A 25704-nucleotide genomic window follows, 5' to 3' on the forward strand; every position below is an offset into this window, starting at 1 on the left:
CACGCAGCTTCGGTAAGCTTGAGGCCGCTGTCGTCGTGCTAGGCCGCCGCAATATCAAACGAAAATAACATTTACGTCCCGCGAAGTGAATAAATACTGCATGTTTTTCCCCTTTCATCGCACTCTCTCCGAGTTCCGTTTTCGACAGATAAGTGGGCGATCTCGTGCTATTTCGCTTAAACAGTACTACCGTTTAGTACGTACTTTTTCCGAGCTCCGGCCGACTACGGTTTAACGAGGTTTCACTGTAGTGGAAAAAAAAGAGACCATACTGCACTCTGCTACTATTAGTGCAGCTTATTTTGTGCAAGGTTGTGCTCATGCACGAATTGATTCTCAATTATTCTGCATAGGCCTCGCGTTGATAGTAGTGCTACACCTAGAAACATCTAGAAAAACAGCGAAAGGATCCAGCGATAAACACTCTCATCAGCAGCTTATCCTTAGCCTACAAGAGAGGGCTACTTATTATAATTTGCTAGATACCTGGCCATACTAGTATACCTGGTAATGAAGCGGCAGACGCAAATATGGCTTTAGCAGCTCTAAGACCCCATACAGGTGTAAGTTATGTGCCATATGAAGATATGAAACCTCTTGTTCGAGCAATACTGCATCGCACATGGCAAGAAGCTTGGGACACAGAAAATAATAACCAACTTCTCATCATCCAACCATGCAGTGCACAAACACCTGTACAGTGGCATAGATAGGAGGAAGTAATCATGTCGAGACTGAGGATAGGACACACGCATGCAACACACTCGTACTTACTAACCAGTATTGATCCACCGGTCTTGCATCAGATGTGGTAGTCAACTCACAGCCATACATGTTCTTATACAATACCCCGGCATGGAAGCTACGCGAAAAAAAGTACCTTCCTGAACGTTACCATGCCAAGTTACCAATGAACCCTGGGTTTTTCCTATCGTTTGAGCCAATGTTACCTCTCAACCGGCTGTTATCTTAATGACGTGAGCTTTTTGAAGAATATATCTTACTGCTTTAAACTCATCTTCCCTATGCTATCCCAAATCCTACATGATCATCCAGGGGGGCGTGCAACTGGCACTACAATGGCTGTGCCATTCATGTCTTTGCTGCTCTTTGTGCAGGCTGGTGCTGGCTCACTTACGAGCCGCTGCCCCGTTATCACCGAAGTGGACATCGTTCAAGGGCTTTTGTCGCAAGTTACCAACTTGTCAAGCGCAGCTGACAGTTTTCAAAAACACTGAGGAATACTGCAGTACTGCCGCTTTTGAACGTTGCGCAACACTGGTCAAGCTACCATGGGCTGTTAGTAAGCACCACTTTCATGTACAAAAGGCGGCGAGCTTCAGTCTGGATTGGGGGTGTGAAACCAGCACTACTTTGCTGTGCCAGTCACATCTTTGCTGCTCTTCGTGCAGATTGGTTCAGATGATATATGTGCGCAGTGTGTTTTTTGCCTTGCCGGTTTCAACCCGTGCTTTCCGCAAGTGTATGATCACGATCAGGGGCCAGGCAACCTTCTCGTGGGAGGACGACTCACTTTTTGCTCCTTCGTCGTGCTTCATTTTGCTTCCTGCTATTGTTATGTGGCGATGTTGAATTAAACCCTGGGCCCGGTGACACGATACTGCAGCAACAGCGATCGGTGGTAATTTTAATTTACCCGAAATTAATTGGTTGCAAAATGCTACAATAGCTAATGTGTCTAGTGCGTCGGTTAAGGAATTGATGAAATTATACAACTCATTTGTGCTATCGCAGTTGGTGTGCCAACCTATGCATGGAAGTAATGTGCTAGACTTACTTTTTACTAATTTGCCTGTGGATACGCAACCTGTGCTTGTCAGGCATAAGTGACCATAATGCTGTTTTGTGCTAACTGAAATTGGAGTACATTAATGTCACTAATAGCGCAGGTAGACGGATATACAGCTACCGAAAGGCACAAGTCGAAATTTCGTTGGCACTGGACTCGTATTATGACGTATTTGAAATATTGTCAAAATCGTTGAACGTAGACAAATTTTGGCGTTTACTTAAAAATAAGATTTTCAAGTTGTAGACCAATTCGTCTGGTCATGGATAATGACAGCAAGGCGTGGTAGAAGTAAGCCGTGGTTCACGAGGGAAGTTCGTAGGACACTAGGAAAAAAAGTATAGAGTATACAAGGCATACGGAAGAAACCGACACCCTAGAAAAAGCAACAATTGCAACAAGCTTCAAATGAGGCGAATTCCGCAATATCACACGCGAAAGGTATTTTTTATGCTTCTTTTCATTCTAGGTTAAAAAGTAACCCTAGAGAATTCTAGCAGTTTATCAAGAAGAATACAAAAGACGAAGTGTAAATTCCTGTGCTCCAACACAATGGGTCTCTTGTTCATGATAATCAAGATAAGGCAGAATGTTTGAGCTCCTTCTTCAGTTCTGTTTTTTCTGCACCCGCAACTAATACTGATTCAATGTTTCACTACGGGCTTATCGGAGGGGAACCCGTGAATGACATCATCTTCGACAGGAGGGGCATTCAACCACAACTTGAGCGTTTAAGTACCACTAATGCCAGTGGTATCGGTGACTTGCCAAACTTTCTGCTTTCCGCTTGTGCAGGCCCGTTGTCTAAATACCTTCATGCACTCTTGGCTAAGTCCTTGACATGCGGAATGTTGCCTGCAGACTGGAAAATTGCGAATGTTGTTCCTATTCTGAAGTCAGGACCTCGACAATCTGTGTTTAATTATCGACCGGTGTCCTTGACTAGGGTACTTTGGAAGATCTTTGAGCATGTACTTTTTAGCAACATCATTTATTTATTTATTTATTTATTTATTTATTTATTTATTTATTTATTTATTTATTTATTGTCATACTCTCAAGGCCCGGAGGCATTACAGAGAGGAGTGGTGATTACTGCAAACAAATTCATTAACAATATTCTTGAAGTTGGTGGCGTCAGAAATGGCAGTGATGGAGGCAGGGACGCGGTTCCAGTCATTCGTCGTTCTTGGTATAAAGGAATCAAAATAAACGTTGGTGCGACAAGTTAGAACTTCAACCTTAAAACGATGATCCGTGCGTGACGATATGTATGATGGCGGGGAGATTAGTTCGTCCTTAAGTGTTTCGTTAGAGTAATAAATCTTGTGAAAAAGGCATAGGCGAAAGTACTTACGACGTAACTCTAGGTTAGGCAAGTGAAGGGTTAGTTTCATTGATGAGACACTTGCATGACGAGAATAATTCGAAAGAATAAAACGAGCAGCTCGGTTTTGAATGGATTCGATGGTGTTTTTTAGCTTTAGAGTAGAAGGGTCGAAAATGGAGCATGCATATTCAAGTTTAGGTCTCACTAAAGTTTTGTACAGAAATAACTTGACAGCTGCAGTTGCCGATGAAAAATTACGTCGTAAAAACCCAAGCATGCGATTAGCGTTACCGTAAATGTAATTTATATGAATGTTCCATGTAAGATTGTGTGTAATGTAGGTACCAAGATATTTATATGATGATACATTTTCTACAGGTATGTTGTTAATATTGTAAGTAGGAAGGGTGGTATTTCTTACAACACGGGACACACGCATCGCCTTACATTTATTAGAATTGAGCTTCATTTGGGATCTAGCACACCATGATGTTTCGACGAGAATAATTCGAAAGAATAAAACGAGCAGCTCGGTTTTGAATGGATTCGATGGTGTTTTTTAGCTTTAGAGTAGAAGGGTCGAAAATGGAGCATGCATATTCAAGTTTAGGTCTCACTAAAGTTTTGTACAGAAATAACTTGACAGCTGCAGTTGCCGATGAAAAATTACGTCGTAAAAACCCAAGCATGCGATTAGCGTTACCGTAAATGTAATTTATATGAATGTTCCATGTAAGATTGTGTGTAATGTAGGTACCAAGATATTTATATGATGATACATTTTCTACAGGTATGTTGTTAATATTGTACGTAGGAAGGGTGGTATTTCTTACAACACGGGACACACGCATCGCCTTACATTTATTAGAATTGAGCTTCATTTGGGATCTAGCACACCATGATGTTACTATGCCAATGTCTGATTGAAGAGTATAGCAGTCGCCAGGGTTAGAAATGACACCATAGAGAACACAGTCATCGGCGAATAACTTAATTGATGATTTAATTTGGTCGGGGAGGTCATTAATATAAATAAAAAAAATAATAATGGTCCCAGAACCGAGCCTTGCGGTACACCGGAGGTTACTCGACCAGTGGAAGAGAAGTATTCATTAGCATAAACGAATTGGGAACGGTTAGACAAAAAACACTTGATCCAAGCAAGCACGTTAGGATCAATGTTGAGGTTACTTAATTTAGTTAAGAGTAATTCGTGTGAAACAGTATCGAATGCTTTGGCGAAGTCTAAAAAAATGCACTCAATAATAAAGTTAGCATCCATCGCCTGGAATAAATCATTAGTGAATGACAAAAGCTGTGTTTCGCAGGAATAGTGTTTTCTAAATCCGTGTTGGTAGGGGGTGAAAAATAAGTTTGACTCGAGAAATGAAACCAGGTGTGAGTAAACTATGTGCTCCATTAATTTGCAGGGAATGCTAGTTAAGGATATAGGTCTGTAATTAAGTGGGGAGTACCGACTGCCAGACTTATGTACGGGAATCACCATCCCTGCCTTCCAATCATTCGGAAGGATGGTAGTTTGAAGTGACTGAGCAAAGATTTCGCTAAGAATTATAGATGAATAAGTAATAGTTCCCTTAAGAAACTTCGTGTTTATACCAATGCTTGTGACTCACTTAAATTTGTTTTCCTTATTGATCCCTCAGCAACACGAATTTCGAAGTGGTTTTTCTTGTATTACTCAGCTTACAGAATTAACACACGACTTAGCATCCACTCTTGACAAAGGGGGTTGTGTAAATTGCATCTTTTTAGATTTCAGGAAGGCTTTTGACATAGTGTCCCACACTTTGCTGTTTGAAAAGTTGTCCTGGTACAACATAAATAGAATGGTTGTTTAATGGATAAAAGAATACTCAAATTGTAGGACACAACGCATAGTCGTTGGCGGTAAGCGGTCGCATGGTGTTGATGTGTCATAGGGGATGCCTCAAGGTTCGGTTTTGGGTCCGCTATTGTTTTTGTTATACATGAATGACATTACCATTGGCATATCATCTTCCATCCGATTGTTTGCGGACGACTGCATTTTGTATCGTGTTATGAAAGGTCCCAATGATTACAATGAACTACAGAAGGATTTATAGAAGGTTGCAGTGATAAATGGGACATGAGTATAAATCTCGGTAAAACTGTGCAGATGTGCCTTATGAGACAAAGGTCACCACATGTATGTACGTATAGCATTAACGGGACAAATCTTGCATCTGTGTATGAATATAAATATCTTGAGGTGTACTTGATCCCTCAACTATGCTGGCACCATCATGTTAACTATATAATTTTAAGGGGTGTAGAGTTCTTGCTATGCTACGCAGAAGTGCAAAATGCTTTCCTTTAGAAACGAGGAACTTGCTTTACAAGACTAACATAAGACAAATACTGGAATATGCTTGTACAATCTGGGGCCCATGGACTGTGAAAGACAAAGAAACTAGAAAGAGTACCAAGCTTAACAGCCCGTTTCGTGGTTCAAAATTATACTCGGTATTTTAGCACATCCCAAACAAACGAAACTGGCTGGAATACACTTCAAAATCGTAGAAAAACATTGAGATTACAAATTTTGCACAATATATATCATTCTAAAACCGGCCTCGATTGTGATAGCTACATGAAGCCACTGGAGTACACTTCTGCCAGCCGTGATCACCCACGTAAGATTAAGGAGTATAGATGTAGAACGGAGCTTTTTAAGATGTCATTTTTTCCTAAGACGGTCAGTAAGTGGAACAGGTTGCCTAGTGATGTTGTATCACTATCTTCAAGTGATGCCTTTGCTTCAGCCATCTGACTTGCAATTTTTTTCTGTACTTTGTGCTTGCATCACCAGAACCGCTTAGTTTCACTTCATGCATGTACGGTTATGCTCTGTTTATTTATTTTTTATTATCTTTTTGTTGTTGATGTGTCAGCTATTGGCCCTGAACTGTAATTTTTTTCTCTTGATGTATTTTATATTAACTGCATTTATTTGTCAATGATATATGTACTTCTACCCCCCCCCACCTCACTGTTATGCCAAACTGGCGCTGTGGGTACTGTGATTAAAAAAATCCCTCAAGAAATGCAAGACTAGCGTTTTCTAATTCTTAGGCCTTTAAGCCACTGCAGCACATCGCAGGCATCTCAACCTATTATACCCGCAGTAATGTTTGCAACATTCTACCGCACTACTAAACATCATTACTGGCACTCTTTGGTCGTTGTGTAGCCCTTGCGCCATAAAACACTATTAATCAGAGAGTAGTGCTGCCGGCATTCAGGAACCATCTAGTTTTACCATCTAATTGTGGACAGTAACAAGCCCCAAAGCAGTATAATGCATGTCTTTGTCAATACAATCAGTCTTTGCCATGAACATGACCGATAACATTTTCGCCTCTCTCCTTTAAGCGAATAAACAAGAGCATCATCTTGGGCCTCCCTTCCTGACGGTGTGAACGATGTGTCAAACAGTGGCAGCCTGATAATAACATCCTAACTACAGTAAAACCTCGTTAAACCGTACCCGCTTAAACAGTAGTTTCGGTTTAAAAGTAGTAAAGTCAATTCCCCGACTCAGTGGCCATTGAACATAATGTATTTTGTATCCGCATAAACCGTACCAGCTTATTGCGTATGTATCGGTTAAAACGTAGCATTTCCACTTTTCGTAGCGCAAACACGGCGGTGCGTCGTCTCCATCGGGCGGCCCGGCAGAACAACAAGCCTCAGAGATCGGTACAACGGCCTCCAAGCGCCCTGTGCGCTTGCACGTGAAGCCGCATCAACATCAACATCATTGCGACGCCACATGGACGCCGTGCCAGAGAGCATTGTGGCGTCGTGCAAGCGAGGACTCGTGTCATGCTGAAGCTAGGATAAAAAAGACGCCGGGTGCTCAGCATAGAAGAAAAATGAGACATCGTCCGTGCTACTGAACGTGACACGAAGAAGTCGGCGCTGGCCTGCGATATGGATCTGCTGTTGACTACAGTGTGTGGCATTTGGAATGCGAAGTTGCTCGGCAGCGCTGCTGCGACCGCAAAGAGATGTCGGCTACGAGGTTCGACTTTTCACCATCTTTGCCGCTGTTGTTGCCGAAGTGTCAACTAGCGACAGTGATGAGGACGACACGGAAAGCGACAGCACGGGCTATTCAGGCCCGACAGTGGCAGAAGGTGCGCGTTACGTCAGCCTCATGAATGCGATCGTCGCAAGGAGAACAGGGGCGCGATAATGTAACTATTCCAAACGAAAAGTTTTCCGAACTCCGGCACCCAGCAATGAAAAAGTTGCCCCGGGACTTATGCAGCACTACTGCGCGCGTGCACGGAGAATACGTAACGCCAACGAAGAATCTGCCGTGCGAGTGTTTGCCGAGAGGAGGGGGGCTGGCTGAGAAGCTGGCACGCAGCTTCAGTAAGTTTGAGGCCACTGTCGTCGTGCTAGGTCGCCGCGATATCAAACGAAAATAACATTTACGTCCCGCGAAGTGAATAAATACGGCATGTTTTTCCCCTTTCATCGCACTCTCTCCGAGTTCCGTTTTCGACAGATAAGTGGGCGATCTCATGCTATTTCGCTTAAACAGTACTACCGTTTAGTACGTACTTTTTCCTAGCTCCGGCTGACTACGGTTTAACGAGGTTTCACTGTACTCTATAGTAAATACACTTCCTGCTCAGGGATCATTACTTTCCTAACAAAGTCTTCATGATGGAAACGTCTTCAGAACTTCAACATCTTTAATCTGCATTAACCTTTCTGCAATCGCCCCATGGACTGGATTTTCTTTATTAATTGTAGCATCGCCATGTGACCTGGTTGTCGGACTTTTCCTGTTTTACATGACAATGGGGTAGGTGAGATTTTTGATTAAATTTTAATTCAACCAGTGTTCCCAAAAAATTAGTTTCGTTTTCCCAAGTTTGCTAACACTGTGTCAATGGGCGGCCAACCGAAGTTGGTACCATTTTTTCGTTTATCCGGAATTTTCGTGTAAAACAAGTTTTGTCTATCCAGAGTCCACCGTATGTAGTACTTTTTGGATTTAAGTATCCATGCAGCTCATGTGTGTTGTATTCAAGGCTCTACTCCCTTTTTGTGATTGCTAACCAATGTATAATGTGAATGTATGTACACCAGCTCCTACTGTCATGCCCCTATTGGGTTTTTATAGAAATAAAATGAAATGAAACAAATAGGCAATCATGCCACAGAAAGCATAGGGGATAATAACTTCTACAGTTACATGAAATGTATATGAAATGAGGAAACGGAAAATTAAAGTACAGATGCACAGACAACATTCCTGCATGTGGGAGCTAAATAATTAGTAGTACGTATGCGACTTCTTTTGCTATGATGGCTTGCTATATCCATACATGAATTCGCAGTCTGTGCCAACACCTCCTAGATAATCAAAAGCTTCTGAGCTCAGACTGCATCATCAACAAGATGATGTTCGCAGAGAAAAATGCGCTTAATCAGTAGATGTTAATCTATGTCAACACTATGGGAAACTTGTGCACACATTGAAAGGAATGCATATCACCATTTTTAATGGGTGACTACGTAAACGGTCAAAAACCAGTGCACAAAAAATATTATGGTACTGATAACAATCATTAGTAGGCGAGATTATTAGTGCATAGGTGCTCCACCCTAATGAATGTTGACAAAGTGCCGACGATGCATATACTGTTCAGGCATGGTGTGTACAGTCATGAATGCAAAGATAGATCAACAGCAAAAGCACTGATGAAAATTATAATCTGACACGTGTTCTATGCATATAGAAACATTTCTGATTGGACCTGTGCTGCAATGTTGAATAATATGTGCAAAGTGTTTTAGAAGACTAGTTCGAAGGTAGATGCCTGGGGGTTGGCGTTTAGGCTTAGTAAGCCGTCAAGTAGACGCTTACTTCTTGCATATTTTTTCATGGTTTGAACCAGATATACTTTTTAAGAGCCTGGATAGGTGCTTTCGAAGTATGCTTGACATGAAAAAGGCAACATTCTCATGTCTCAAATTTTTGTGGAGAGTTCTTGCACAGAGTCAAAATTCTGTAAACATGACAAAACTCACTAAAGAATTGATGCCATGAGGTAAGAAGAAAGGTGGCAGGAATTCAGTAAGACTGCAAGAAAGTACGAGCAAACTTTACAGCGGCAATATAGACTGTAAAGTTGTAAATCGGAGAGGTTCACTAAATTGCAGCACATACCTCTTGGCATGCACCCAGTTACCCAATTTCATCAGACAGTTGATTTTGAACACAGTTCCCTCAGCACAACAGCAGGATGCCCCATCCATTAGGCCGTGGAGTAACCAGTGACCCAAGTTAACGGGAGAACGGTCAGAGATGTAAACAGTCAAGTACGGGAAAATGTGTGACGTTCCCAAAGAATGCTAAATGCATTAAAATATTTAATTGTAGGGTCTAACAACCTGAAGCTGCACAGTAAACTATGACGGATACTGTAATGGAGGGCTACAGGCTAATTTAGACAACCTGCGGTTCAGTAATGTGCACCCAAAGCACGATACATGAGCTTTATGGCATTCTGCACCCATAAGAAAGCTGCCATCACAGCTGGGAAGTGAACGTGCCTCTTGGGCTTAGCAGCAAAATGCTATAGTCATTGAGCCACTGTGATGGGTGATCAATCAATCAATCAATCAATCAATCAATCAATCAATCAATCAATCAATCAATCAACATACTTGTCTACTGTTGAATAAAGCAAATGCATAGCAGTGTGAGTGTGCACCTACAGATGTGCCTTAATTGGCGCAATTCATGATCAACACTATTAACCAGTGAACTGAGTTTAGTACGAATTGGCTGCTCAACTTGTAGAACACATATGCACACAAAAATATTAGGGCCACTATCTTGTATGTGTTCAAAAAGCCGACATTTGGTTTCGTCTCACGTGGTTGGTCTAAAGTGACCTAAACTGTGATATCGGCGCAGCCTGGACAATTGCTTGACGTGAAACCAAACGTCTGCTTTTCGAATGCGTACAAGATAGCGGCATAGGACACTGAATGTGAAGCACATGTCCTATGATATTCTAGCATACATCTATGCCATGAGATAATGCTACACTGACTGTTGCACAGAGCGAATATAGTTTTATCTACAGAGCAGATCGGCTCTACAAAAGCCATGGTCGATTTCCCAGCCAAGACGGAAACAATATGAATATAGGTTCAATAATTATGAAATGCAGCATTATGATAAGAGCAAGTGTTAATTTTTGCCGTTAGCAAAGGTGCCACTTCACAGAATAAATAGGTAGTGAGAGGATGTGACGCTCAAGCAGTTTAATGTCTCCCACCTGTTGCAGACTGCTTACGTCTTTGGCGTAAGATGACCAAACTGCCATAGCTGAACTGCTTTACTTAAATAATTATTTAAAGCTACTGATTATTTTCAATGCCAAAAAAAGAAAACACGTCAGGTATCCTACCTCACACTTTTCTAAGAGGTTACAACAGACATCTCAAATTCCAGGTGCCATTATAAATTTCTTGTGTGGAGGAGATTATGGGGCTGCAGATACACAAGCCTGAACACTCAAGCAAGTCTAAAAAATCAGACATCCAAAAAATTGATTGATAGGTGTATTAACAGCGTTACATTGGCATGGGACACAATATATCAGAGAGCAGAGCAGTGAGATGTGCCGATAAGTAATTTTCCATTATGTCGATTCTACATTGCTCTCATATTCATTCCTTCTCTCTCACTTTTATTATTCTGCAAAATAGGATATGGGAGAGCTCACATACGTGTGGGAATTGATCATAAGCAAAGCTTTCTTTGACGTTTACTAAAAATTTTACTTTTACTTAACTTCCATGTAGCTCAATGTGCCTCACTTAATGTACACTGTGGTCCCTTGCTGCTCAGTACTCGGATGCTTCTAATGTGGGCTCCTTCGCTTCTATTCGGGCACTTACACAGTGCTACCCATCCTGGGGGATCTTCCAAGAACCCATTCACATCCGGAAAGACCCAGGTTGCCTATTTGGACACATACCCAGTGGCGCAAGTAGTATAATCAGCAAGACAGCAGCAGCCAGTACCCACAAAGTGGGGGGAAGAGGAAAAGGAAGGTTCACTTTAAAAGACGAACGAATTCAAAAGCAATGAGGTTGTTTCAGATGAAGCTCAAGTAACGTCCCTCATGGTGAATGAAGTGACCCCAGCACTAAGGACAAGATTAATCTATTGCAATAGTTTCAACAAGGGATAAAAGCTAAAGTCTGGGGAACTGACTGTGCCTTTGGTAGAGCCAACCTAATGCATAGACAAAACTTTATGAATGCTCTGTGCACATACCATAGCGCTCTCTTAAGGAATACGTGTACACTGGAATACTGATGCCCATTCTTGCACCAGGCTCCCACACAACGGCAAGACTATTCACACAGCACAACCTTGACTTGAATGAAAACAAAAGCAATAAAACAGCCCAAGCCTCACCTAGAGTCAGCATGGCATTGGCTGGCAGATGGCTAGCAGAGGCCCGAGACTGCAGCCCATGGGAACCAGGTTGCACGAACCTCAGGCCTGACGGACAGAAAGAAATTCAGTCAGCTGCTGTTCATTTCACAATTAGAGGAGCACCTATCACAGACAGTAATGGCATAATTATGGTAGATGGAACTAATATCAATGTATAACTTCAACAAGGATCACCAGAATTACGCAATACCTGTATATTTCTTTAAAGTAATAATACCATTTACTTTTCATCAGTACAGGTGGATGGAAATAATGAGATTAAAAAGTGAAATACACCTGATGCACGTTTCACATCTTCACTGCTTAATACAGTTGACTCATCTTATTATACTAAAATCTTAAATGTTATTGCCAACATGAGTGTATAGCAAATGTATGCATAAATGAATACTGAATATAACAAGGCTTTAATTTTCTTGTTAGATGCGACTTTATTATGACAAGGTATGACTGTAATAAAGAGTTACCTGAATTATTAGCAGAATGGTAAAGTATAAAATAGAATTATACACAAATGCAAGAACAGGCATACACAAGTTTCATGCAGCATTGATCGCAACTGTGAGGGCCAGAAGGTCATGGAGAGTAATAAGAGAAGGATTGTGGGTTTTTTAAAGCCAGAGAAACCTGAAATCCTCCTACACCATTCAAACTGCTACGAACCAGATCTCGCGGATTATTAAAAGAATAACAAGAAGCCGCGAATGTGAGAACAGGGCATGTCCCACCTCGTCCAGGCCCTGGTAATTAGCAGAGCGACATATAGCATGCCAAATCCCCTGCAAACCACAAATATCCACTGGACATACATACCACAAATGACCAAATATCGAAGACATTTAACGATGTCTAGTTCACATCGATAACATGTTCCACTATTACATGGCAGGCAAGGGTCATAGGAAAGGGTGTCGAATGTCTTTGTGATTTGAACATCTCTTGCACATCCAAAGCTTCCGTGCAACGATAGTACATTGTGCGTTGTGACTAGATGAGTGCACCCTGCGGCAGAAATACAAGAAAATTGTCTCTAATGCCTTACGACGAGATCCTGGGAAAGGAGAAACCTTGCTGTTGTCTGTTCCAGCACTGTGGCCAGGCATTTGCCTCGTTTTTCCCCATCATGTGCATGTCCGAGATCCTACGAGAGGGAGAATGCGTTCCTGAATTGTGAAATATTCATCTGTTCATTCTGAAAAGATTCAAGTTGAAGTACTAAAGCCCAGAATTGCCCTAAGTAACTTTGCCCTAAGTAACCCAACGGTTGTGGGTGCGACATACACCAAAGGTTGAGGGTTCAAGTGTCGTAATTAACTATATTAATTAGCAGCACCTTAATTATGTTTATCATAATTAACACCAAATGTGAGTGGGACTCCTGCGAAAGGTCAATGGTTCGAATGTCTTATTTACCTGTGCCTTAATTAACTTAGTCCTAATTAACACCAATGGCCGTGGGTATTACTTCCACCAAACGTTGAAGGTTAGAGTGCCGTAATCAACTCTAACTTAATTAGCAGTGCCTTAATACCTAATACCAAACAATACTAATACCACCCTAATACCAAATGTAGTGGGTTTGAATCCCATCAAAGGCTGAGGGTTTGAGTGTCGTAATTAACTCTACCTTAATTAACTGTGCCTTAACTTCACCATAACACCAAAGGTAGTTGGTTCAACTCCCACCAAAAGTTGTGGGTTTCACTCTTGACCTTCACGACGTCAAATGGAATCCTACTTGGAGATATGGTTGGTTCGCCCATATCTCCATCTTGGGACTTGGGTTTGAGTGCCTTAACTATACCTAAATTAACACCAAAAGACGTTTGTTCGACTCCCACCAAAGATCAGGCGTCTGACTCCCACCAAAGGTTGTGGGTTGCACTCTAGACCTTCACGATGTTAATTATAATCCTACTTGGAGATATGGCTGGTTTGCCCATATCTCCAAGTGGGTTCGATTTATACCAGTGGTCGTGCATTAGAGAGCCCTAATTGTCTCTATCTTAATAAGCTGTGCCTTAAAGGGACTCTGAAACAATTGTGATAATTTTCTACAAACATACTAAGTCGTTACAGTAAGTCCTTCTGATCATTAATTGACGCATCTAAGTGCTCCGCGTAAAGCCTGTAATTTATTATAAGGTCTTAAAAATGTACATAACTGCCGATCGCAGCACACTGCTCGGCGGAATTTTCAGCCGTCCTTACCCACATGACGTAAATCAACCAATTGACGTCATGTCGGTGAGCTATCCGATTGGCTGGCCAGGGTGCATCATCTATAATTTTCCACCTTTATGGTAAACAAAAGATGTTCGTAATAGTTGGAATGTTAGTTCATTTGGTTCTATAAAAAGAAAGTAACAGAAAGAGAATGCACAAGGACAATTTCTCACTACACTTGAGCACTTCTGGCACACAGCAAGAGTCATCGCCTTGAGTTACAACTTGCTCCATTTTGACGAAAGCTCCACGGTCAGAGTCGGACTCTGTCTTTTCGCGAGCACTATGATTCGACTTTGTTGCATTGTGGCCTGCAAACATAGCAACTGGCAATATGTCAAGCTGCGACATCATGTCCCTCTGCAAGGCAGCAGATGAGTGGACTGGCTGCAGTGCATTGGACTTCCGCTATCCAATCAGCGTCAGGATTTGCACATTTGTGGCCATCACTTTACACTGGAAGATTGTTAATGCAATAGCATTTCGCGAGTCCAGTATTAGGGTAAACGCAAAAGCAATGTGACGGGGCCTTGCCGTGTCCCCTTGCGTGGCGTTTCGCGGGATGAGCAGAAGCGCAAATGTAAATGGGCTGCACGGTGTAGCCACCTGATGGCACAGAGCTCAACCACACACAGTAGCAGTAACAAAATGTATAGATCTTTGCTGCTGGTGTAAATTTTTCGCAGGAGTGTAATCGTTAACACATTGTTTTTGTAAATGTTTAAAATGTTTTACACTTGGTTAGAACAATATTAGCTCCTTGTTTGACTGGTTAAGCTCTACGCCAACGGGTGGCTGGACCGTGGAGACCAATCAGGCAGCTCACTTAGGTCTACGCTGAAGTGCCTTCATCAGCTTGAGTTTATGCCTCTACCGTTCTGTCGAAACGCCCAGCCCGCCTGTGGTTACCGGAATACCAGACACGTTCGGCGCTGCGACAGAATGCTCGCAATGCACGCTGCTTTGATAGCTCTCGCTTGGGGTCAACTGCCAAGCAGCTGGCAGAGAGTTTGGAGAGGCGTCGTGCGCTCGCTCCTAGAGAACCGGAAGTCGATGACATGACGTGCCATCATGATGTAGAGTCAGTGAAGGCGATGCTTAGCCCCGATCACTCGGCGAACGAGTTGAGGAGAAAATGCATGATTATGGAGGAGGGCAACTTGTAATCGTTCATAGCTCTCTTAATATGAGATGTTTCACACAAATTGTGGTGCGAATGATTAGCTTTAGCTGTACCCTACGTGGCTATAAAATTTGTCTGAACCGTTTCAGGGGCCCTTTAATTCACTTTGACCTATTTAACACCAAAGCCTGAGGGTTCGAGCCCTAATTTTGGTGCCATAATGCTGGACATTGCATTTTCCTACCCATGAACCATTTAAAGATTTCGCCCTAGTTATAAAGATACCTCATGAGTGTTGCAATCTATATTTTGGCATTTACATGTTTACATGTTAACAACACATTTCAAACAAGGTCACCAGCTGCTTGCCGACAATGGTGGTAACTGTGGCATTAGTGTGCCTCAGAAGATGTACCATTGAAGCCAAATAAAATGCGAACAGCGGAGTGTGGGGCCGAAACATAACTAAAGGTACAGTCCATGTTGTCGGCCAGTCATTGCGCACATGTGTGGGCACGTGGTTCTTGCTCAGAGTGCATCGCTGCTCACCTTACTACGATAAATGTCACTCGTATTTTGTCCGAAAGTTGATTTCTCCTCTCTCCGCGGCAGTGCCATTCCCACCTGGCAGTACACTGTTATCGTGGCTGGCACCATCACTGCATCTGTAGCCTGACATAGCTGGCATGCACGCAGTTTCCTAACATACGTCACTTTGCTTTTGTTACCACCATCAAAGCTGCTTATGTCTAATCATAATTTGAATAGCATCAAAAATGTACTGCAGTGGAGGAGCAACAACAGTGCTAGCCGCTTTACCAGTAATCGCAGATAGGAATGGCACTGCAATAGCGGGGTGAGAATAAAGCTTCAAACAAAATACAGGTGACGTAATGGCACTAGGACAAGCAGCCCCACATTCCGCGTCGAGACCACATACACGTGCAAATGTAGAATGATGGCTGGCCAATGCTGTACACTGTGTGTTCAGTTATGCTTCAGCCACACACACTGCTGTTTGCATTTAATTTGTGTTCAACAGTACATCTGCTATGGCTATTGCAGATATGCAGGTCAATATAATGTGAACAGGAAAGATCCATTAGATGTTCTATGAATCTCCTGTATCCCTAAAAGGAACATCTATTAGAGGTCACTTATGTTCAGCCACGATATCCTTTCAAAGTTACAGCAATGTGATCTGGATGGGACTTAGATTATCCATAGTACATATTTGTAATACTGTATTGTTTGGAGAAATATAGAAATCTACAGGATGTGTACAATGTCTAAAATATGATGTTCTATGGACGTCTATGGGACAAAAATGGTTCACCAGGTCACTACCACTCTGTAAACAAACGAGACCAAGAGGCCCATACAAAACAGCCTTGGGTCTCCCCGTCACCACCTCAAATGAAAAGTTAGCAGCTCTCGGGATCCACAACACTTTCGCCGAGCTGTCGGATGCAGTTCTCGCTTCTAAAAAAGCCAGACTACAGAACATGGCCGTGGGCAGAGCCATCCACCACTGGACCGAAATGGCAACGAAGCTCCACGCCCTCAATGGGCAACGATTACTCCCGCCCAAGGTCAGAAGCAGGACCAAGGCGAGCCCCATCCCAAAGCAGAAGTCATGAACTCGACGAAGGCCAATGCAAGGCTCATGTCGACAATGCAAGGGTGACCAGTACGTAATGTACGTGAACATGGCGGCATATCCTAAAGGTGGCCTCTTCGAGGTAGACGCCGTGAACGGGAGAGACAACTCCTTGTCCCTCGCAGCCTACGACAGGGCAGAGGCCCCAGCTGCAGCTGAGACTGCCGCAGCGCTAGTATTAAAGCAACAAAACAAGGTGGGCAGGGAAGTTTATGTTATTACCGACTTGCATCAGGCCTGCCGTAACTTTACCAACGGACGGACATGGCTACTGATGGCTCAGATCCTAGGCCCAAGGCGGGAAGATTCCCAACAAGTCATGTAGATGCTGAGCCACGTGCAATTGGAGGAGAATGAAAGGGCAAATGCCTTAGCTCGAGCGCTAACCAACCGAGCAGGGCAAAACCAATCGTCCCATCAATCCCTACCCTTTACCTTCATGCCCCTGCCATTCATTTACAACGAATGCTTCGAGATCCAGCGGCTCAACTACAGGATTTATCCTCCCTTTCACAATAAGCCCAGCATTGAAGAGGTAGTAGTTCTCAGACTTATGCAAAGAACCACATTCCAAAACCTACACAGATACAGCAAAATGTACTCCCCAACATATCGCGGCATCTGCCCCTCGTGCAGCGACACATGCTCTAAACTCTTCCACATTTTGCAGGGGCGCTGGGGCAAACCTCAACACTTAGAGATGCCTAGCACGTCATTGAGTAGTTAGGGGTACAGCTGACCGGCGATCGTCCAGCAAGTTCATTGAGCAACCATGGTCAGTGGAGTCCTAGAAGGAGGACATCACCCACTCGACTTCAAGAGCAAGGACCTTGATGGCCGAAATAAATGCTTCCCTCTCCGTTTCCTCTCATGCAGTGTTCTAGAGTGGACAACTGTTCTCTGCCAGATTCATCAGAAAAAGAACACCCCTCCCCTCCTCCCCCACCCCTTAAGTTTACCTGCACATCAGGATACCAGATTCATAAATGCATAGATAGATCAGTGGGATAACAATGTGCTGACACTGGCTAACACACCTGTCCACGCAGATATTAAATGCAAATATGCTTTTGACAGTACATGGTTTATTAGCGTTATCTCGTCAGACACTTCTGGCCTCATCGATTCACATTGGGAAGCGAAAATTCAATCAAAGAACACTGCTACAGTAATAAAACAGCTTTAAAAATGAGCTTGACATGTAGTGAGTGAAGCTAAGTTTTCATATTTGTCTAAGCTGGCTGCCATTTAGGAATATATTGAGTCAAATGTAGTAACACAATTACTTGTAGTGAGGTCCTGTAATTGTTGAAGCACCCCTGTAGTTGTCAAATACCTAATTTAAGAAAACTGCGAAAGCAACACGTGGGCTATGACGAATGCTGTAGTGGAAAGCTTTGGTTCAATTTCAACCACATAAGGTTCTTTAACTTGCACATAAACTTGAACAGTAAAAAATCACGAGTTGATTAGTTAAGTGAATTGACATACCAAGGCACCATCGAAGCAATAACAAGGACACAAGAAAAATAAAACTGGCACAACAAGCACTCGTGGCATCTGTTTTTTGTTTTGTTTTACAGCGAAGCTGTTAGCCCCTCAGTGGTCAGCAACTTTTGTGTTCATCGGTGGACAAAGATTATCAGCAATGGCTCATACCCGCCTAAGCAAACAAAAATGCAATGGCTCATCCCCTTTGTAAAGCAGAGGCTACAAGCACTCAGCAAAGTGAACAGCGCATACATTCATTAGAATCATCCATACAACACACAGAACAGCATATGTTTCAATAACGAACAAGCTCTAAACAAGCATCCGAACCATCAATAAAGCATTGCATACCCCCCTCAGCAGTTGTAGTGATGGTTTTGCGACAGCTTTGCCGGACACCCACTTTCGCAGGACCAGGATGGCGAGTCAGTTTTTTGTGTATGTGCGTGCATATTGTTTTTTCAACACTGCTTAGTGTGCACCCATATTTGCATTCCGCCTTAATCTGGATGCGACCGCCATGGCTGGAAATCAAACCTGTGATCTCGAGCTTAGCAGCAGATCGCCATGGCCCCTGAGGCATCCTGGTTATACTGCAGTCAACGGAAGTCACGTAACATGTCATGTTGGACTCTCTTTGTTAGTGGTGTTCAATCTTTCATGCTTTGTTGCATTTTGTTTGCTGTGTGTGATTACTGATCTATGCCACCATGACATAATGTCTGGGAGTCTTTACACTAGTGCGGAATGAAATATCAGTGCATGCATGCTTCGCCACCTGCACAATGGTTAACCATCTGAGCGGTCACCTAAAGCTACACAAGCTTGTATTACAGCAATGGCCGTAGTGAATTATTTCAGCTGCACACTGGCCCATAGGTTGTGCTGCAATATGAATTACCTTACACAACTTCCTTAATCACTTTAAGCACCTGTGCACATCATGTTGTAATGCTGAACACTCACAGTAATTGTGTTACATTAGCTGCAGTCAAAGTATTCTAGTCCAAGCATATGTCTTTTAACCTTTCTACACATACAAGCTCACTATTTATGTAGCGCTTTCACACTATGTGACAAAGCTCATCAAAGCTTGTGCCAGTGGTCTCAGTAGTGTAGTTAAGTGGTCTTCGCCAAAGATGAAAGTACACAGACTAAATTTATGTGGATGATCTGCAAAACTCTGAAAACTCAACTACCCTGCAATGGTTCATTCTGACCTAATGCTCTTGACCGCAAACTACATTTTTATTCGATACATACAAATCCAGGGTGAAAACACTATGCCTGTTGTTACACTGCCTAAAATGTGCTTCGTTTTCCAAATAGTTAGAAATCAGTTTATGTTGCAATGTAGAGTCAACATCAAAAGCGTATAGGCTGTGGTACCTTGAGAAAACATACACATATAATTTCTGAGCAGTTTGATAGCATGGGCTGTAAAATCGTACCACACTACGTTGTACTAGTTGTTTGCACACACTAGAACAGGCTAAAAATCTAAATACAAGGCTGTGGAAATATTCACTTTTTTCTCAAATTCCACAGTCTCTAAACGTGATGCCAACTATACTTTTCACTCCTCCTGTTGCAGTGCACACTCAAAATTGCAGCAGACCCACATCACACTGGGATGAAAAGGGCATTGAACAATAAAGTCACAAAGCAGAACTCTGGTGTAAACACTCACCAACAGGGTAGGAAAACATTGCAGAAGTCCGTACATAGCCTCGATGCTAAGACGCAAGGCCCGTCCTCCTCATTAGCTGTGCTGTTCAATTGCAACAGCATAGGATGCTTTGCACACACAGGAAGACATCACCGGATCACCAATGCATCCGGCAGACTAAAAAAAGGGGATGGGGTGTTTGGACAGTAACATTATCTAATTGAATAGGACATAAATGAGTGCCTATATTTCTTCCTTCTCGAAGTAGAGAAAAAAAACAAGGTGAAGAAATGCTGTAATGAAGATTGGCATTAACTTGTTTCAAAATAAACAGTGCTAACAAGTCCGTTCAACTGGTCTGCCTATAAACAAGCAAGCTAAACATGAAATGCCATTCCAGTTTTTTGGGTAGTTTAGAATGTGCACCTAAAGCAGCAGGTATTGCATAAGCATCATTTTCTTTTCATGTCATGCAGGCTTAAATAATTTTAGTAACCCCGTATACTCAGTCATAAAAGAGTGTTCAGAAAAATTTTAATACCAAGTGTTCAAATCGAACATTTCATTTCCACGTGCCCTGCGTTTGCCGCGCCTCACGAGTAATGGCAGTTTGAGCCTAAAACAAAAACATTCAACTCATATTCATGACGGCAAACATCGCCTGCCCCATTGCTGGCCTTGCATGCTGATTCATCATCATCAGCAGCAGCAGCCTGGTTATGCACACTGCAGGGCAAAGCCTCTCCCATACTTCTCCAACTACCCCGGTCACGTACTAGTTGTGGCCATGCTGTGCCTGCAAACTTCCTAATCTCATCCGCCCACCTAACTTTCTGCTGCCCCCTGCTACGCTTTCCTTAACTTGGAATCCAGTCCGCAACCCTTATTGACCATTGGTTATCTTCGCTCCTCATTACATGTCCTGCCCATGCCCATTTCTTTTTCTTGATTTCAACTAAGATGTCATTAACTCGCATTTGTTCCCTCACCCAATATGCTCCTTTCTTATCGCTTAACGTCACACCCATCATTCTTGTTTCCATAGCTCGTTGCGTTGTCCTCAATTTAAGTAGAACCCTTTTGGTAAGTTTTCAGGTTTCTGTCCCGTACGTGAGTACTGGTAAGACACAGCTGATATGCACCTTTCTCTTGAGGGATAATGGCAACCTGCTGTTCATGATCTGAGAATGCCTGCCAAACGCACCCCAGCCCATTCTTATTCTTCTGATTATTTCAGTCTCATGATCCGGATCCGCGGTCACTACCTGCCCTAAGTAGATGTATTCCCTTACCACTTCCAGTGCCTCGCTACCTATCGTAAACTGCCGTTCTCTTCCGAGATTGTTGAACATTACTTTAATTTTCTGCAGATTAATTTTCAGACCCACATTACTGCTTTGCCTCTCCAGGTCAGTGAGCATGCTTTGCAATTGGTCCCCTGAGTTACTATGCAGCGCACTATCATCAGCGAATCGCAAGTTACTAAGGTATTCTCCGTTAACTTTTATCCCCAATTCTTCCCAATCCAGGTCTCTGAATACCTCCAGTAAACATGCTGTGAATAGCATTGGAGATATCGTATCTCCCTGCCTGACACCTTTCTTTATTGGGATTTTGTTGCTTTCTTTATGGATGGAGGACTACGGTGGTTGTGGAGCCGCTACAGATATCTTTCAGTATTTTTACATACGGCTCGTCTACACCCTGATTCCGTAATGCCTCCATGACTGCTGAAGTTTCGACTGAATCAAATGCTTTCTCATAATCAATGAAAGCTAAGCGTGCTGATTAGACAGTAATAATGACTACTACTGAGCAAGATGGGCCAGCATTTAGCTTGGTCACAGTTTTGCGTTGCAATGAAATGTAACAGATGTGTACTGACACAAGGCACAAGAATGAGCAGGTGTCAACCAACAGCCTAGCTGTAACCTTCTAAGTGTTGTGCCCAAGGAACGCTATTGCCAGAATGTTCACTCACTCTCGGCCTTTACCGAGATAACCTGTAAAGGTGAAACCGCCATGAACCAGGCGCTCATCTACATAGAAGGTTAAATTGAAACTGCCTGGCAGCTTTTGTTTGTATAAGATAGGTGTAGCGCAATAAAGCACATCTGTGCTATATAGCATATCTGTACTATATCTATCGGTGTTGCCCGATGTGCATGTCTGAGCACACGTCTCTTGTTTTCCAACACAGCAGACTGGTGTAAGAAGCGGACTCGTTTATTGAACGACACACAATTTCAAGAGCTTCTCAAAAAAAAATGCAGAGGACTCTGCTATTCAGTATGAGGTGTATTTCAGCAATAAATATATTAAAAAAGAGGCTAAATAAATATTTGGCATTATAATTCATTTTTCCCTTAATATTCAGAGCCAAAAACATTGTGATATGTACAGCTACATATCACAAATGATTATAATTTCAATGTAAACCTTGCTGGTATGTTACTTGTGTGTAACACTTAGGAAAAATCTCCAGCACATAGCAAGTGGAAAGGCCCTGAATACCAGGGAGTGAGAAGTTTGAAGGGGTATGGAGGCAATTCTTTTAAGCACGTTGGGGACACATTTGTTTTAGATTTCTCTGCACCTCCTGTCATGTTTCAGATGGTTCAATTCCTAGAAAAGCGCAGAAATCATTTATAATAAGGCAAAAGAAAGCACATAAAACTGGATGGGGCAGAATGGAATGCTTTCATGACAGAAGCGGTGATGTTACGGCTGGCCTGTGGTTGAAACAGGAGCTCGTGTAGCGACGTCTTCAGATAATGTTCCAACTACGTTAACAAATTTCAAATGTTCTTGTGCCTCATAACATGGCTAAAGTGATAATTGATAAACCAAAGAAAGAAGACCTCTGATGGCTACATTGTTGCCAGAACATGTATGCCAGATGTTATGGAGAATGCAGTCACTCATGGCAATGCAGTCACTGGGCATTCAGGTTCGATGGGGACCATCAAAAGTTACGTCAGACGACAGCTGACGTCACATCTGACGTCATCAAATGTTATGTCATCTGACACCCAGTTACGAATAACTGGGTGTCAGAAATAGTGGATTCGCCCGTAAATCAGCAACGTTATTCCACAAGTGGCCAAAAAAAAGGGGAGGGGGCAGTATTCTTGGATTGATAATTTCGGAGATTACCTACGAATTCAACACAGAAAGCATTTCACTAGAGAAACGCAGAAGAAAATGTCCCCAACCCCATAGAAGCAGAACCAGACGAAATACACAATACAGCTAATTGAACAGCTGGGTCTAAAGAGCAAGGCACTGCTGAATGGTGCCACAGAGCAAGCTTAAAACAACAATTCCAATTCAGTGATGCAAAAGCAGGATGAGCCTGAGCTGATGAGGATAAGATGAGCTCATACGGGCAAGCTACAATAATGTGGGTGACATATAGATTGACAATGCAAGCCGTAAAATTACAGCTGTCGAACTGGGTGGAGAAATTTCATATATTGATAGAGAGATTTATTGGATCCTGGACAGCGTTGCCTGGCGGCACACGTAGCACACATATCAGTGTACCAATACATGCGTGCTAAAGGATGTCTTTTGTATTAACTCGGAGCATAGAGATTTCAATAGCTCGGAACATACCTTTGTGAGCAGCATTTCTATACTTAAGGGAGCTTACGACAACATAGCCAGGCAATTGCTATGGGATATTCCCAAGCACGAGGGCACAGATGACAATTTCATACAGCGGCTGGGGGAGATAGGTAGGCGACTGAGTATAAATTGTATGGGCAGGCTGGATATACAAGGAACTTGTGGCAATTCACCAAGGATTGAAACAAAGATACCCTCTTCCTCCATTAGTGCTGATGATGTATGTTAAGGGCACGGAAAAGTGACTGGAAAACAGTGAATTATGTTTGGATTTATCTTCTATCCAAAATGAGCAAAGGGTGCAAGAGAAGGTTCCTGGGCTTGATGTATGTGGATGACATAGTGCTACTAGACAATGTGAGGCTTTTACAGAGACCTTTCAAATATGCGTTGACATGAAGCGACGTATCTAGGCTCTAATTTTAGTGCACAGAGAAGGGGAATTGTGATCTTTATTGAATGGATGAATAATGTGTGTCATTTATTGAAGAGCAAAACATATTGTAGTCAATCATTCCAGTTATCTGCGTGGATACTAAACAAAGGCAGTACCTGCAGAAACATCCACCAAGAAAATCTGAGGAGGAAGAAGCAGAAAGCAGCAATAATAAAACATAGAGCACTTTGGGGCTACAATAATTATGAGGTGCTGCAAAAAATTTTGATAGGAATAATAGTGTCAGTGCTGACATTTGCAAATGCAATTCTGTGCTCAAAAAAATTGGGGATAATATCAGGTTTTGAAGGTAACCAAATATCACTTGGGGCCCGTGGTAAAACCAAAAGTGAGGTGGTGCAGGGTGACATGGGTTAGACTTCCCTTGAAGTCAGAAGCAGCACAGAGCAAAATGATTTTCAAAAAAGTCTCAGGAAAATGGATGAAAAGAAATGGGTGGCTTAAGTACACAAATATCTGTACCTCAAAAACGCGAACATGAAATGGATGAAGAGGTCAATAAAGTTGGCACTCAAGTACACGGTAACTGAAGGGATAAGTAGACAACCAGGAGCCCCCAAAGGGAAGTAAGAGAAAGAGATGGTAAATTGCATGCAAATGATGGAAACAAAAAGCCCATGGAGGTTTACAATCATGGCAAGAAAGAAACCAGGAGGGAAAATCTGTATAATAACGAGAAAACTTGAAGTTATCAAGGTCTCCTGGTGAAAAACAACTGCAAACTTGCACATTTCGCAGTCACTTCGCGGCAAATTATATATCATCCTTATGCAATTTTATAAACGATGATATTAAAAAAAATTAAAATTTTGTTTACAAACTGATGCATCTATATCATGTATGTCGATGGCCTAGCTGATACACAACTTAGAAAAATGAACAGCGCTAAAGACAGGGCCATACAAAAACAAGACAGCATACAATCGTCTGTCTTCTCGTTTGCAGGGCAGACTTGTTGCAGCCCAGGCAGCAGTGGAGATCACCATTGTTTTCCAACCAGACCTTCTAGTGAGTAGTATGGCCATGGCTACGTACTGGTGAGGGTGGCAACTATTTCACAAATTTCCAATGACTCAATCGCATTTTCGGCATCGTGAGCATGCTATATTATGCTATATTTAAAAATAAAAGAGCGAAGCTTTGCACTAGAACTTCGACAGTATCATATGATGCAGGTTTCACTCACTTTTGGTGACTTGCTGTCCGACTTGTTTGAAGAGGTGTTTGAAAGTAACTTGTGATCATGGTATTCTAGTCACCACGCAACACATATTGTTATTTCATCACACTCGGGAATCTACGAGGCAGACAGTCCGAAGCAGGAGTACTTTCTGTTTAGAAGCTTTGTGAAAATTATGGCATCCACTGTTCGCAGCAAAATAAGGAGCAGTAGCTCCACAAGATTTGAAAGTGTTGTGTCTCCTGACACCCATCTATTCTGAAAATTGCCAAGATGATTAGTTAGGATGGGCTCTCTGCAGCACACAGTACATGTTACAATGTGGCAGGTAAGCCTCAAATAGGTGACTGGCCATGGCTGTCTAGTGTTGAGCGATTGAGCAGTGACAAGATGCTCTCCCTATGTCCATAATTATGTGCCAATTTCATTCTTGACGCCTTTTATACCTGTCCACCCCTTCTCTTGTCCATCACTCCATTCCCCTTAATATTCTTTTTCGTTAGTCACTGTCCCACTCTTCAACATCACCGGTTTGTGGAACGGTGCGGCGGCCGCTACCATTCCTATATTAGTGTTCCTG

The 25704-nt window shown here is 42.5% G+C and overlaps 1 protein-coding gene across 16 annotated transcripts in view; it reads right to left on the reverse strand.

The window, feature by feature from the left end:
- The window catches only part of LOC135899025 (uncharacterized), a 42931-nt gene that overhangs the window by 10149 nt on the left and 7078 nt on the right, over positions 1-25704 (reverse strand). For 6 of the 16 annotated variants that reach the window (XR_010563510.2, XR_010563513.2, XR_011508835.1 and 3 more), the window contains exon 2: positions 11647-11733. The exons of 2 other annotated variants lie outside the window; for them this stretch is intronic. Coding sequence is in view for 3 of the 14 variants with exons in the window: in XM_065428284.2 (XP_065284356.1) it covers positions 11647-11733 (87 nt within the window). In the remaining 11 variants the exon portion in view is untranslated. Of the gene's footprint in view, positions 1-11646; positions 11734-12730; positions 12830-19878; positions 20035-25704 lie in introns of all 16 variants that reach the window. 8 more of the 16 variants (XR_011508831.1, XR_010563514.2, XR_011508830.1 and 5 more) reach the window with 3 other exon arrangements.

The sequence above is a fragment of the Dermacentor albipictus genome, chromosome 10 (genome assembly GCF_038994185.2).
Source record: "Dermacentor albipictus isolate Rhodes 1998 colony chromosome 10, USDA_Dalb.pri_finalv2, whole genome shotgun sequence".
Lineage (NCBI taxonomy): Eukaryota > Metazoa > Arthropoda > Arachnida > Ixodida > Ixodidae > Dermacentor > Dermacentor albipictus.